A 14,752-nucleotide genomic window follows, 5' to 3' on the forward strand; every position below is an offset into this window, starting at 1 on the left:
TGTTGTCCCCTTACCCCATCCCCCACCCACCCAGGAACCCCCATCCCCTCACCCCTCCTCCTTCTTCTCTGCGGATGTAACCCCTACCTACCCCCCCACTCCCACCTCCCCACCCTCAAATTCCCACCCCCTGGGGCATCCAGCCTTCATGAGGTCAAGGATCTCTTTTTCCACCTATGCCCAGCAGGGCCCTCCACTCTTACATATTCAGCTGAAGCCCTGGATCCCTCCCTAAGTGTTCCCAGGCTGGTGGTTTAGACCCTGGGAGCTCTGGTTGGTTGGTATTGTTGCTCTCCTCATGGGACCACAAACCCTTTCAGCTCCTTCAGTCCTCACTCTAACTCCTCCATTGAGAACCTCATGATCAGTTCAATGGCTAGTTGTGAGCATCTGCCTCTGAGTATGTCAGACTCTTGAAGACCTCTGAGGAGACATCCATATCAGGCTCTTATCAGCATGCACTTCTTGACTTCCACATCAGCATCTACCTTTGGTGACTGTACATGGGATAGATACTCAGGTGGGTCTTGAGACGGCCCCTCCTTCAGTTTCTGTCCCTCACTTTGTCTCCATATTTGCTCCCTTGAGTATTTTGTTGCTCCTTCTAAGAAGGACTGAAGCACCCCCACTTGGTCTTCCTTCTTCATGAGCTTCATGTGGCCTGTGAGTTGCATCTTGGGCATTTCAAGGTTCTAGGCTAATATCCAATAATCAGTGAGTGAATACCATGTGTGTTCTTTTGAGTAATATAATTCCGTATTCATCAAGAGACAAATAATCTTTGTGTCAGGCATGGTTGCATTATTTATCTGTTGTTGCATAGCAAAGCACACCAACATATTATCTAGGAATGGTGGCTAATACCTGTAATTCCAATACTCAGGAGATTGAGACAGGATAATTGGCATTAGTTTTGAGACCAGTCATGGCTGCATGGTGGATCAGTCTGGGCTACTGTGTGAGACACTGTCTCATGAAAAAAAAATAAAGAAAAACAAACAAGTGAACCAAAGTTTAACAGCTTACAATAGCAGACATCAACCATCTCCTAGTCTCTCCAGGTAAGGAGAATAACACGGTTTAGGTAGATGCTTCCAAGGTTGCATCAGGGGTGTAAGTGTTACTGCAATCTCATCTAAGCCAAAGGCTTGATGGAGGCTAGACAGCCCACTTGTAGGTGTACTGAAGGGGAAAAGGAAGAGATTACATAGAGAAACACTAGGGGGAAGGTCAGATGAAGATCCTGGAGTAAGGTAGTCACAGCCAAGAAATCCCAAAGATTGTAGGAGCCTCCAAAAGCTGGGAAAAGGTGAGAGATTATTTTCTAGACCCTTCAGAGGGAGCATGGCCTTCCTTGGCAGTGTCTTGAGTTTGAACTTCTCACCTCCAGGACTGTGAGAGAAAACATTTTTTCAAGTATCTATAATCTGCTGCAGTAGGAAACTAATACAAATATATATTTTTACTTCCTTGTCCACTTGGGCCGCTCGATAGGGCTCCTTTCTGACATAGAAATCTGTCAGAGTACTTGATATGGTTCCAGATATATTGGGGAGGCACTCTTGAGAAATCATGTAATCTCTTCTTTTTCTCCTTTGGTACACCTAGAAGTAGACTCTCTAGTGGGTTGTCTAGCCTCCATCAAGCCTTTGGCTTAGATGAGATTGCAGTAACACTTACACCCCTGATGTAATCTTGGGAGGCATCTACCTAAACCATGTTATTCTCCTTACCTGGAGAAACTAGGAGATGGTAGGTGTCTGCTTCCTCGATCGAGAAATCCTAGCGAAAACGTATGTAAGAGAACAGCCTTGTGAAAACCATAGTCCATCGTCATCTATCTTGGAAATAAAAGACCATCACTGGTTCTATTTCTGTTATTTAGAAGTAAGTCAATTAGTGTAACCCATGTCAAGAAGGGAAATTATATAGGAGTATGATCAGGAATCATTTGGGGTCATTTTAGAAGCTCCCTAAAACAAGGACATTAGGCCCTGATGATGCTTTCAAGATGCCTATGTGCCCTTGTGGGAAATATGAACGTAGAAATGGATAAACTAGCCTTCCATGTGTTAGCTGTAGAAAGCTGAAATTTGTAATTAGACAAATTAGGTCTATATTTTAGGCCTGTCCAAGCCTTATCTCCCGAATATAGCTGAGATAATATTGTATAACAGATAGAATAGCTCAGAGATAAGCATATCAGAGTACTTGATATGGTACCAGATCCACTGGGGAGGCACTCTTTAGGAATCATAATGATGGTACTTGTTAGGATTTACTTAAGTAAGCAATAGTGGGCAGTAAGAGAGTACAATAATACATCTTTAAGTAAAGAGTAAGAAAGGATTGCCACTGTGAATAGATATAAAATCTTTTATTTAATACAGTCTAAAACAAATTAAGATGCCCTGGTTGCAAACAATTCTTAAGGTGTTCACTCATCTAGAAATCTCAGGCACCAGGACAGGACAATTTTTCCAACTATTATAGGATAACTGAAGAGTTTGGGGAAAAATGGTTTGAGGCATAGGAAAGAAATATCTGTGATCTCACTCATAAGTAGAACTGTTGCTTGATTTATCTCACACACACACACACACACACACACAAGTGTTTTTAGTTCTCACCTCTCCATGCTTGCTTCCTATTCTGTAGGTAAGGAGCAGAACTCCACCTTCTACACCACCATGTTACTCATCATTCCAGTCTTCGTGGCAGTGGCAATCATAATCCTCCTTTTTTACCTGAAAAGGTAAGTCACCCGTCCAGGCAGACTTCACAGTTCCTGCTAGCCTTGGTGCTATTCCTGTTACTCTTCATGCCTATTATTCTTCATTCCTATTGTGTTTGCCTCACAGTTTTTTGCACAATTATCATCATATATGACTTTTGCTGAAATTGACAGGCAAAGCATTGGTGTGCTCCCTTTGCAGTAAAGAAAGCATCAAGTGAGTTTCCCACAGCACTGTGCAGGCATGGCTCCTTGTGTAAATACTTAACATTGCTAAAAATAGACAGTATGTTGTGTTCATTGATTCTTTTCAGTACATCACTTATCAGCAGTTAGTTAGTAACTCTTTTTTTTTTATTTTATCAGAAAGTTTAATTTTCATTCAGAAAAAATTGAGTGGATAACTTTCTCTGAAAAAATATACGGACTCTGTGGGCTGCAGTTGTTATTACACAGGATGAGACTGCCTGACCTTCTCATCCTGTAATGACAGAAAGTCCCATTTCCAGTCTGATTATAAAGGTACACGTGGCCCAAAGTGGCTGAGAATAAATACAAAACAAGAAAGGCAAAAAGCAGTAAAGCGAGGGCATGCAATGGGCTCCAGGAGAAAAATCTCAGAAATACCCCAATGGCAACAGGGAACATTAGCTGGAAGCCGCAGCTCTTCAGTCATCTTTGTCTTTTGCCCCGTGCTTGAGGATGCGTGTGAACTCAATGTAGTTGAAATTCCCCTTCTTGTCAATGGGGGCCTCCCTGTACAGCTCATCCACTTCCTCATCTGTGAAGCGGTCGCCCATGGTGGTCAGCAGCTCCCTCAGGTAATCCTCCTGGATGGTGCCGATCGCTTCCTCATCGAAGCAAGCAAAGGCGTTTCTGATGACGTCCTCGGGGTCGGTGCCGTTCAGCTTCTCTCCAAACATAGTGAGGAACATGGTGAAATTGATGGGGCCTGGGGCCTCGTTCATCATGGCGTCCAGGTATTCATCAGTCGGATTTTTTCCCATTGAAGCCAGCATGTCGTGCAGGTCCTCCTTGTCAATGAAGCCATCCCGGTTCTGGTCGATCATGTTGAAGGCCTCTTTGAACTCTTGGATCTGGGATTGGTCAAACATGGCGAACACATTGGAAGTTGCGCGCTGAGGGCGCTTCTTGGTGGTCTTAGTCTTTGCCCTTTTGCTCGACATGGTGGCGGTTAAATCCCTGCTCAGCCGCGAGAACCGAGAGTGTCTCCGAGAAGCTCTGCCGCCGCCCTCACAGACTTTCTAACTATCCAGCCCAGTTAGTAACTCTTGCAATGAGTTTTTATTTTTTTTAAGAATTGTTTATTTTATGTATATGAGTACACTGTAGCTATCTTCAGGCACACCAGAAGAGAGAATCAGATCCTGTTACAGATGGTTGTGAGCCACCATGTAGTTGCTGGGAATTAAACTCAGGACCTCTGGAAGAGCAGACAGTGCTTTTAATCGCTGAGCCACCTCACCAGCCCCTGGAATGAGCTTTTAGAAATACGGGCTTTAGGCACTTAGCAAGACATCTCAATTGGTAAAGGCACTTACAGAATAATCTTGGTGATTATTCTGAGATTATTCTGTAAGTTTCATCCCTGGAACCCATGTGAATGTTTTAGGAAATAACCATTTCCACAACATTGCTGTCTGACCTCTCTTATGTACACAATTATATGTTCACTCACATGTGTGCCCTGCCCCTCAAACTTTAAGCATAACTAAAAAATAATAAGTTGGGTCTGGGAGTGAAGCTCAGTGGTAGGATACATGTTTGAGTCTCTGGTTCAATATCCAGCACCAACAAAGAAAAAGAAAAGAAGAAATGAAATCTATTGCTATTGAAATGACTTTAGAGTTAATGCAAAGCAGGCTGCTACTCTATGCCACAGGCAAGAGAATTCTACCAGATTACACCTGTGATCTGAACAACTGGGAGGTGGGGGCAACGAGAAGCAAGAGTTTAACTATTCTCAGCTACACACTAAACTAAAGGCCTCCTTCAGCTCTGTGAGGCTGTGTGTCAAAAAAAGAGAAAAGATGTTTTATTTTTCTTTACCAGTATAGAGATGGTGATTGCTCTTGCAGTAAACATTAAAGATTAGAAAGAAACAATTGATCTGGATCCAGAACCAATGTTTCAGCATTATCTCAACATTATATGTTATATGTCTATTTATACGCTAGCTACTGTTCAAAGTGCCAGTCTTATGACAGTGAGTGGAACACAGTCCTCATCTGTATGTTTAGAAGGGATAGAACACATACATAACAGGAAGTCACGTTGGCAAGAAGTAGAGTTGGGCAATGATTCATTTCACTTATGGTGGCCAGGGAAGTTCTTTCCACGAACCTGATTATTTGAAGAGGGATTCACAAAATAAAGGCACAAGTTATTCAGATATTTGTCCAGACCAAGGAAGAAGGCTCAGTTGCTGACATGAGCTTATCATATGTGGCTGGAAGAGACAGGGTAAAGGAGAGTGGCCAGACTTAAGGCTGAAGAAGCTGGCAGATAGCACTAGGTAGGACATGACAAAGAACTGACATTTTTATCCTAGACATGATAGGAGACCTTGGAATAGTCACACAAAGTAGAGGATTTGTGTGATCTAGTGTACTGTTATGTATAGGATCATGTCACTATTAAAGACTTGGTTTGCACAAGAATGGAAGCAAGTGTGTTAGTTAGAGGGCATTAATGTTTGGCAGGAAGGATGAAAGCAGTCTGTTTGTATTTTGGTTGTTTTCTTTTGTTTTGAGACAGGGTCTCACTATATTGCCTTGGGTGGCCTGGGATTCTTTATGTAGATTAGGCCGGCCTCAAACTCACAGAGATCCATTTGCCTTTGCCTCCTGAATGCTGGGATTAAAACCATTCAACACAAGACCCATTTAAAGCAATATGTACTAGAAGGTTAGTCATGAACAAAGGAAGAAATGGTTAGATAAATGTGGAATATATTTTGAAAGCCCAAATTAACAAGACTTGCTGATGGAAGTATGAGGGGAATGGATGATCTCAGTTTTTGGTTTTGAACAGCTGAAAGTCAATGACATTTTCTGAGATGGAAGGAACTGCAAGCAGAGCTACCTTTGAGAGAAAGGGGAGGATTTCAGTTGTTAACTCATTGTTATAGATACCTAGTAATTATACAAGTAGATGCATACAGTAGACAACTGTATAAGTGGACCTGGAATTTAAGGAAGATCTCTAAGGGAGAGATAACATGCAGAGTCTTGACTTTGGGCATTACAATGACTAAAGCAAACACTTAGATGGAAATACAAGAGGGCAAAGGACTGAATGGTGGGGTACACCTGGAGACACCCTGAGAGGTGAAGCAAGCCCACAGAAAAGGTTGAGAGCTGGAGAAGAAGATTGAGATCTGGAGAGGAAGGGGCATGTGCATCACTAGGGTTAAAGAAAACATGGGAGAGAAGTAATAAAGGAAAAAAAATTAACAGATTCTGGCTGTGTGAAGTAGTACATGTCTGTAAGCCTAGTACTTGGTAGGAAGAGGCAAAATAGTTCAGGGTCAGCCCTAGCTGCATATCAAGTTTGTGGATATTTTAAGCCACATGAGATGCTGTTTAAACACAAAACAAATAAATACCCCCCTCCAAAAAAAAAACTCAAGAGATTTTGTTTTTGGCAGTGCTGAGCATTGAGTCTAAGCCCTTGCACATGCTATAGCACTCTAACCACAAAGCCATATCCCTGACCTATTTCTTATTTTTTAAAGACAGGATCTAAGTTACTTAGACTTTGAACTTGAAACCCTCTTGCCTCAAGCTCCTAAGCAGCCAAGGTTAGAATCTGTGCCTCTAGACTCAGCTATATATATTTTTTATTCTCTAAATTATAAAAAGCAAACTTCTTGTTTGCTACAATTATCACCATTATTTTTATTTTATTTTACTTTATTTTATTTTAGAGACAGGGTCTCACTATGTAGACATGGTTGGTCTGGAGTTCACTACATAGACCTGTCTAGCCTTGAATTTACATCTATCCACCTACCTCTGCCTCCTGAGTGCTGGGATGTTTATCACCATGCCTGGCCTCCATTAGTTTTTAAGTGCTATATGTAATTTGTTTAAGTTGGTGCCTCATTTCCATCCAGACTTGGTGCTCTTATGACACTGATTTCCCATCGCCATTTAAATATATATTTTACAATTTCCTCATTACAAAAGGTAACTTACTAAAAGTGACTTGTGTGTTGTGACATTATTTTCTGAGACAAGGTTTCTCTGTGTAACAGTCCTGGCTGTCCTGGAACTTACTCTGTAGACAAGGCTAGCCCCAAACTCACAGGGATCTGCCTGTCTCTCTGAGTGCTAGGATCAAAGTCATGTAACCCTCCAACCCTTCCCCCCAGTGTGCACTGTGAATTTTGTATGCCTATTTTTAATATAGCTGTATTTATGTGAGAGGCTCCAATGCGCTAAAAGGTTAGATCTAAAAAAGTATCTCTGTTTTTTTTTAAGGCTTAAGATCATTATATTTCCTCCAATTCCTGATCCTGGCAAGATTTTTAAAGAAATGTTTGGAGACCAGAATGACGATACCCTGGTAAGCACTGCCTCCATGGGGGATAAAAATAGGATATGAGATTTTGAAAACTAATGGTCAAGTATACATAACATGAAATTGACTATTCCAATCATTTTAAGTAGATAGTTCAGTAGCCTTCAACGCATTTTCCATGTTTTACAACCACTATCAGTATCTGCTTCTAGAATTTGTTCATCATCCTTAAGGGAAATTGTACCTCACCAAACTCAAACTTCCTGTTCTCTCATCCCTTCCCCCTGGCAGTCACTATTCTGTATGTTTGGTTATTCTAGGTTATATCGTTTATATGGAATCTCACACAATATTTGCCTTTTTGAGTTAGACTTGTTTTATTTAGCATCCTGTCTTCAAGGTTTATCATATTTCAGCATGAATCAGAATTCTTCAAATTCGATATTGTGTGTATGTCATATGTTGGGGGGCGATTATACACATTGAAGTCAGAAGAGGGTGTTGTGAGGATACTCTGTGCCTTATTCCTTTGCCAAAATGATCCTCACTCAACCTGTTGTGAGGCTAATGGGCAGCAAGTGATCCCTATGTCCTTGCCCTCCACAGCATTGGGATTACATGCACCAGCAGCCATGCACAGTTTTTAAAATGGATGCTGATATTTCAAACCCAGATCCCCATGTTTACACAGAAAATGGTCAAATCTAATGAGTCACCTCCTCAGGCCAAATTTGTTATTTTAGGCTATACTTGATTTAAAAGATGAAAGAGTTGATTTTAAAATGTTGGATATCTGGCCAAGCATACCAACTAAGAAATTCTCGGAACACCCTGTCTGTCTCAGGTCACTGGACTCTATTCTCTTTTTAAGGAATGAGATATTTTATCTAAATACACAGGAGGAAGAGCCTCCTTTGGGAAGCTAACCTAAGAGATAGGCCTTCAACTTCTAGATACTTTTTAAAATTAGAAGAGGTAAATGTAGATAGGATTAACAGTGAAGAAACTTTGTTCATACAATTGCATTAGAAAGCTGGACTCTAAGCACATACAGAGAGAACAGACCCACCCCAACTGTTGGTTTCCTGCAGACTCTCATTCTAGATCCTATGACTAGAGACTAAAGGCACGGGAGCATGATAGTTTGAGGTTTCTGTGATAAATGCATTCACTCTAATGAGATAATGAAGAACATATATGAAATAAATATTAATAGCACTGTAGATAGCTTAAATTAGTAATAAGAAGCATAGGGCACTTCATTTAGAGAAGTGCCGTAGTGTACTAGATAATAGCCTGTGTTCTGGAGTCACAATGTCTGGATTCAGATATCTACTGTATTACTTACTGCCTTTTTGACCTTAGGTCACTTGCTTAGCCTTTCTGTAACTCGGTTTTCCCATTTATAGAATGGTAGGAGGAGTAGCACCTGTCTCATGATGTTGTCTTGTGGATTAAGATACAGAGCATAATAACATTAAAAACTAGTTAGCATGCCTCACACTTTAGACATGCTTAATGCATGTTACCAATGAGTAGTGCTTTTGGCAATAATATGCATTTATTGTTGACTCTCATACTAGTGAGTGACTCATATTTGGCAGTGATGCTATTCAGCTAGGGACAAGGAATGAGGAGACTTACAGGCTAGCAGAAAAGAGTTCTTGCAGAGTACTTTAATTTTTAAAACCAGATCACTTTTGTAGAGAGTGGTAATGCCCAGGCCAGGGTACTACTGGGCAGGTAGGTCAAGCAGTCTGTAAGAAAGACTATAACATAGGTAAACTTAGTATGGCAAGTAGTGGTCCTTCAACTCTAGTTGAGTCATAGTCAATTGGAATTCTTGCAAGAAGTTTAGGTTCCTGGGCACTGTCTCCAAAAATGCTGTCAAGTCACGGAGTGAATCCTACAAACCTGCATATTTAACAAGAGGCCATAGGTGATTTGTGTCCTGGTAACACTACCTATGTACCATAGTGTTCTTTATTTCAACAGCTACTCTTAAGAGATGCTGGAAGCAGTTATTGAACATCTACTATATACTGGGGAGGGTAGTGAGTGCTTGGCTTATATACCTTACTGAGTCCTCATAACAACCCTATAGTACAGGTGCTTGTGGTGGTTAGTGCTCTTGACCTGATGGAATCTAGAATCACCTGGGAGACAGGCCCTTGGATGTGCTTGTGGGGGATTATCTCAGTTATATTAACTGATGCAAGAAGGCCCATTTTAGTTGTGGTTGAGGCTATTTCCTGGGCAGTGGATCCTGGACTATAGAAGGTACAGAAAACAAGCTGAGCATTACTAGGCATTCATCTCTGTTTCCTTCTTTTGCGGATGTGAGATGATCAGCTGCTTCAAGCTCCTGTTACCTTGATTTCTCTGTTATGATGGACTATACCATGAGGTGTGTGCTAAAATAAAGCCTTTATGCTTTAAGTTGCCTTTGACACAAGTATTTTGTCATAGCAGCAAGAAAACAATTAAGATAGTGCTATTAGTATCGTTTTCCAGATGAGGAAATAGAAACTCAGTAAGATCTAGAAACTTGGCCATAGTAACACAACTAGTTGAGGGTTGAGATTCTAGAACTCCCTTGCCTTTGTTCCTGTGCTTCATTACTTCCTGTATGATAGAATGCTTGTCCTCAAGTACCTCATTGTCTTCTATGATACTGAATTAACAGTAGATGGTTAGGATAGAGAAGTTACAATAAGAAGACTTGGGATCATATTGTGAATGGTATGCAGGGAGAATGTACCAGATATGAGGAATAACATTCTCCTGCTATTAGGATGGATTAGAGAAAGGAGGTACATGCATGGCATCAAACTGGAAGGAAGCCTGGTTTGCAACAGTAGATGTTTTTGTTTGGCCAGAGTGACTTCCTTAAAATCTTTCCATTTGGAGTAGTAGCAGGGCATGCACTCTCCTATTCACCCCCACTCTGTCATCTCCAGTACTGCTATGCTGAAACACATTGGCCTCAATGCCAGGCCATGGTACAATATTTGAGTTTGCTTTTCTTCTCAGCAGGGTGGAGACTAGCTAAAATACCACAATCCAAAATGTTCAGTGTCTGTGGGCAAACACCAAATTCACATCATATGCCAACCAAAGCATTGATAAGTTATGTGGTGATTTAAATAAAAATGATCCCTATAGGCTTATACATTTGAATTCTCAGTCCTCAGATGGTGGAACTGTTTGGGAAGGATTATGAGGTGTGGTCTTGTTGGAAAAAATTAGCCATTGAGGTTTCTGAAGCCCATTCGAGGACCAGTTAACTCTATGCCTTATGCTTGTGAATGAGATATGAGCTCTCATCTATTGCTGCAGTGTCGTGCCTGCCTCCGTGTTTGATGCTGTGCTCTCACACATGATAATCAATGACTCTAACTGTCCAAAACTGTACGACTCCACTAAATATATCCTTCTATAAGGTGTCTTGGTCATGGTGTCTCTTTGCAACATTAGAAAAGTAAATAGGACAATGTATAAACTCCCAGACTAATGCATTTTTAAAAAAGTAATATCTAGTTTAGTTCTTAACAAGTAAATAAGAAAAGGATACTTGTTGTACAATACTGGTGGCCCTACATACAGATTGAGTGTTCCTTGTCTGAAATGCTTGAGAACAGAATTTTTTTTTTTTTTAGATTTTGGAATAATACATAGACTGATCAGACTAGATCTGAAAATCAGAAATCCAAACTTCAAAACTTCTTTAGTTTTAAAGATAGAGTATCACTATGTAGCCCTGATAAGCCTGGAACTCACTAGCTAGATCAGGCTGGCCTTGAAGTCACAGAGATCTAGCTGCCCTGACTACCAAGTGGCATTTAACACCACACCCAACCAAAATCCAGAACTTTTGAAGTTTCAGACTTTGGCACATTTCAGAATTTGGGTTGTTTTGGATCAGGGATGTTTAACATGTATGTTCTTTCTTGACAACAACTGGGTAAAATATAATAAGCACCTTTGCTCATGTAAATTATACTATTGGAAATATATAATCTGGGAATAACTGAACCATGGCACAAGAATGATTCCTCCACCATTTTGTTCTAATATGAAAATCTAGGCCGGGCGGTGGTGGCGCACGCCTTTAATCCCAGCACTTGGGAGGCAGAGGCAGGCGGATTTCTGAGTTTGAGACCAGCCTGGTCTACAGCGTGAGTTCCAGGACAGCCAGGGCTACACAGAGAAACCCTGTCTCGAAAACACAAAAAGAAAAAAAAAAAAAGAAAGAAAGAAAATCTAGTAGCCAATGAGCTACCATCAATTAAGAATTGATTTTATTTTCCAGAATAAAAATATACTCTGAGGAAAATAGTATGAGAATTGGTAGATAAATCAAGTGAAGTTAACATATAAATAATGACTTATTAAAAATAACAGATAAGAACTAAAATCAATGAAATAACAGAATTTCCCACAAGCAGATGAAATATTTGAATCTCCTAAGTGGCTAAGTGTCAGAAAAGTTTGCTAAGACATGTAAAGTGAACAAAGGGGTATGTATCATGTCTAAGGAGAGTGAAAACTTAACAGCTTTCAGCTGGAAGGACAGTTTACTTATAAAATAAGACAGCTGTAGCCAGACTTTCTATCCACAGCGCTTGGATAGATAATTACATCTCAAATTGATTTTGTTTTGAAAAAGTTAGTTTCAAAGAATTGTATCTCACCCCCCCCCAAAAAAAACACTTTTAAGAGTACAAAACAAATTATAAATATGTAGTAAATCATAATCCCAAGTTTTATAAAACTGTATTAAGTATATATAGAACAATGAGTAAAAAGAACTGGGTCAGAGGAATTGTAGATAGCTGGTCCTCTCTATCTCCCTGAAATTTCCAAATTACCTATAATCAGCACATATTACCTTTACAATGAAAGAAACCACGTACACATCATTAGCAAGGAGGAAGACTATTGTAGTCATCCAGGTCTGGGTGATAATAGAGACAGACGTGCACGGCAGCAGAGGAGACTGCTAATAAGATCCATTATTAAAGGAATGTACCTTGACTTGGTGACTCTGTGTGAGTGATGAAAGGTGAGGAGAAAAGAAAATAACTGTAAGTTTCCAGTTCTGAGTGGTAGAGTGAATAATGGCAACGCAGATGGCAAAATCAGATCAATTATATTTCTCAGAGATGGGAAAATTGCAGGAGATTTTTCAATTTGCTGTCTAGAGGATAATATGTTGTTTTTGTCCCGATGAGTCAGATAATTCTGTAATTTCGTTAGCTGCGTATACTGAAAAGATGAACCATTGAAAGCATGAGTTATTTTCGCTCATAGTGCCTACAGACCATTAAACAAAATCAGTTCATTCGAACTAAAAGTATAATAAAATAATGCCACACATGGGAAAGGGTAAGGGAATAATTTTCTGTCTGCTTTTAAGCAAATGAGTAATTTGCTTTTCTAAAAAAAAAAAAAAACCAACAACAACAAGAAAACCAAAATGCATTCTCTCTGTGTTGGGGGATGATGTCAGACAACTTTGAGGAGTCACTTCTCTCAGTTCAGCATTATGTGGGTCCTGGGGGTTGAAGTCAGGTTTCTAGGCTTGAGCAACAGACAAGAGCTATCATCCCCTGAGCCCATCTTACAGACTCCATAATCTGCTTGCTTCCTTTACACAGAAGTAGTCCTAACAAGTGATGTACATGCTATAAAAAAAGCAGCTTTTTCCTTTTAGAATCATTTAGTCACAGAATATATATGACCTTAGATCCTGTCTGGTGAGACACATGTTTAATTACACGCTTGCAAAATCTTAGATTTTCTTCTAACATCATCATTAGAGATGGAGACTTTGGGGGCCACCAAGAAGTCTCTAAAGGTAGAAAAGTGGCTATAAAACCTGGACTAGAATCAAGTAACCCAAAGATGTCATCTTTTAACCCGAGGAAAGAAGCCATGATTTTTAAATACCCATTGCTTCCATACCAATGGCATTGGTAATACTGCTTTGAAAATGTATTTAGATGTGAGCACAAATCAATGGTCAGCACAGTTTTCCTTAAGGTTTCTAGTGTTTTCATGCTGTTGTGTTCATCACTGTAGTAACAGTTTGGCCAACAGTGATTCTTCCGGTTGCTTTGCTGTTTGCCTTTTCCATGTGACTGGGCTGCTAGCCACATTCAGGGTGGGGGAGGGGATTGCAGAAGGAATTGCTACCCTTCTATAGCTGTGTTTCTTGCATCCGTTAAAAAAGAAAAGCACACTCTTCTTCCCACGTTTCTTGGCAGGCAACTGTGCTGTGCCACTTTTACATGCTCAGTCAAACACAAGCTTTTAAACTTCCAAATATTTAAATTTTTTTTACTTCAGTATATATCTTTGAAAACAAAAACCAACCAGCCAACCAACCAACCAAACAAAAAAAGCCAAAGGATGCTTTCCTCTGTAGCCATGACAGCATCACAGTGCTTTAAAGATTATGAGTTCCTAATATCAACCCTGCTCAAATTTTTTCCAGGTGTCTCAGTTGTCTAGAGGTAGATGCCATCCAATTCTCCCAGCATTAGTGGGGCTAAGACTGTTTTTAAGATGATACCAGCATATTCTCTCCTGTTACCTGCATTCTTTCCTGACCCCTGACCCATGGCACTTGGAGATACTTTGTTGGGTATTATGCTGGCACCCTGTCAAACCTTCAGCTGATGTTTATGACACCAGTGGCTCCCACTGCTTTCCTCGGTTTTAGGTGTCCTGAAAGTGTAGTTTCCTGTGAAGCATTGCTTTTTGGTTGTCAGCTAGGCTGTTTGGCTGTTCTGAAATTCAATTTCTGCTAAAAGGGCAGAATGCATGTTTAATTTTTTTCTTTATTTGCCTCTAAAATGAGGAGTTCGGTTAATAACACAACAAAATTTCAAATTAGTCTCTTTCATTCTGCATTCAACAGTTCTCTTAGATGTGGGAATCTCCAGTTTGTTCTGTTCAGCCTTTTGGTTTTTTACTGTTGCTCAGAAGAGAACTGAGGTATGAAATAGATTCTTCTGTGTCCAAAAGACCACTGTTTTTTACATGATGCTTAGCTGTACAAAGCTTACTGTACTCCACTAGACACTGAGAAATACTGTAATCAAACTTGAAAATAATGTTCAATTGATACTGGATATTCTATAATACTCTTGACTGTATTGCTTTACAGTCTAAAAACCTGTGATGTTTTCCTCTGTCCCCATTCTATTGTTGATGAGCCATTTCTTTTATCTTAAATGACAGATTAAGGATTGAATTGTGTATTGGTAATTTTATGGATTTTAAAATTAGGCTGACATAAGATTCATAAAATTGAATCCTAGGTGAGAGCTTCTGTTGTTCCTTCTTTCTCCCTTATGTGAGCATATTTCATGCAGTTCCTAGAGAAAGGCTATGGTGCTAAGGAGAGAGGAGAGAGGAGAGAGACAGAGGGGAGAGAGAGAGAGAGAGAGAGAGAGAGAGAGAGAG

General features: G+C 40.1%; 2 protein-coding genes across 2 annotated transcripts in view; one reads left to right on the forward strand and one right to left on the reverse strand.

Annotated features, from left to right (window-relative positions):
* Positions 1 to 14,752, forward strand: part of Il13ra1 (interleukin 13 receptor subunit alpha 1) — a 61,491-nt gene that overhangs the window by 38,239 nt on the left and 8,500 nt on the right. Inside the window, exons 9-10 of the mRNA XM_028773161.1 lie at positions 2,659 to 2,755; positions 7,240 to 7,324. Of these exons, the coding sequence (XP_028628994.1) occupies positions 2,659 to 2,755; positions 7,240 to 7,324 (182 nt within the window). The remainder of the gene's footprint in view (positions 1 to 2,658; positions 2,756 to 7,239; positions 7,325 to 14,752) is intronic.
* On the reverse strand, positions 3,085 to 4,010 carry LOC114625803 (myosin regulatory light chain RLC-A). Its single transcript, XM_028773162.1, has one exon. It carries the CDS (start codon positions 3,919 to 3,921, stop codon positions 3,403 to 3,405), a length of 519 nt encoding a protein of 172 aa, XP_028628995.1. The 5' UTR covers positions 3,922 to 4,010; the 3' UTR covers positions 3,085 to 3,402.

This window comes from Grammomys surdaster, unplaced genomic scaffold (assembly GCF_004785775.1).
Source record: "Grammomys surdaster isolate TR1022 unplaced genomic scaffold, NIH_TR_1.0 222, whole genome shotgun sequence".
NCBI lineage: Eukaryota > Metazoa > Chordata > Mammalia > Rodentia > Muridae > Grammomys > Grammomys surdaster.

Excerpts from the sequence above, each read along its gene's own strand:
- LOC114625803 (XM_028773162.1), bottom strand. The coding sequence starts at position 3,921 with ATGTCGAGCAAAAGGGCAAAGACTAAGACCACCAAGAAGCGCCCTCAG.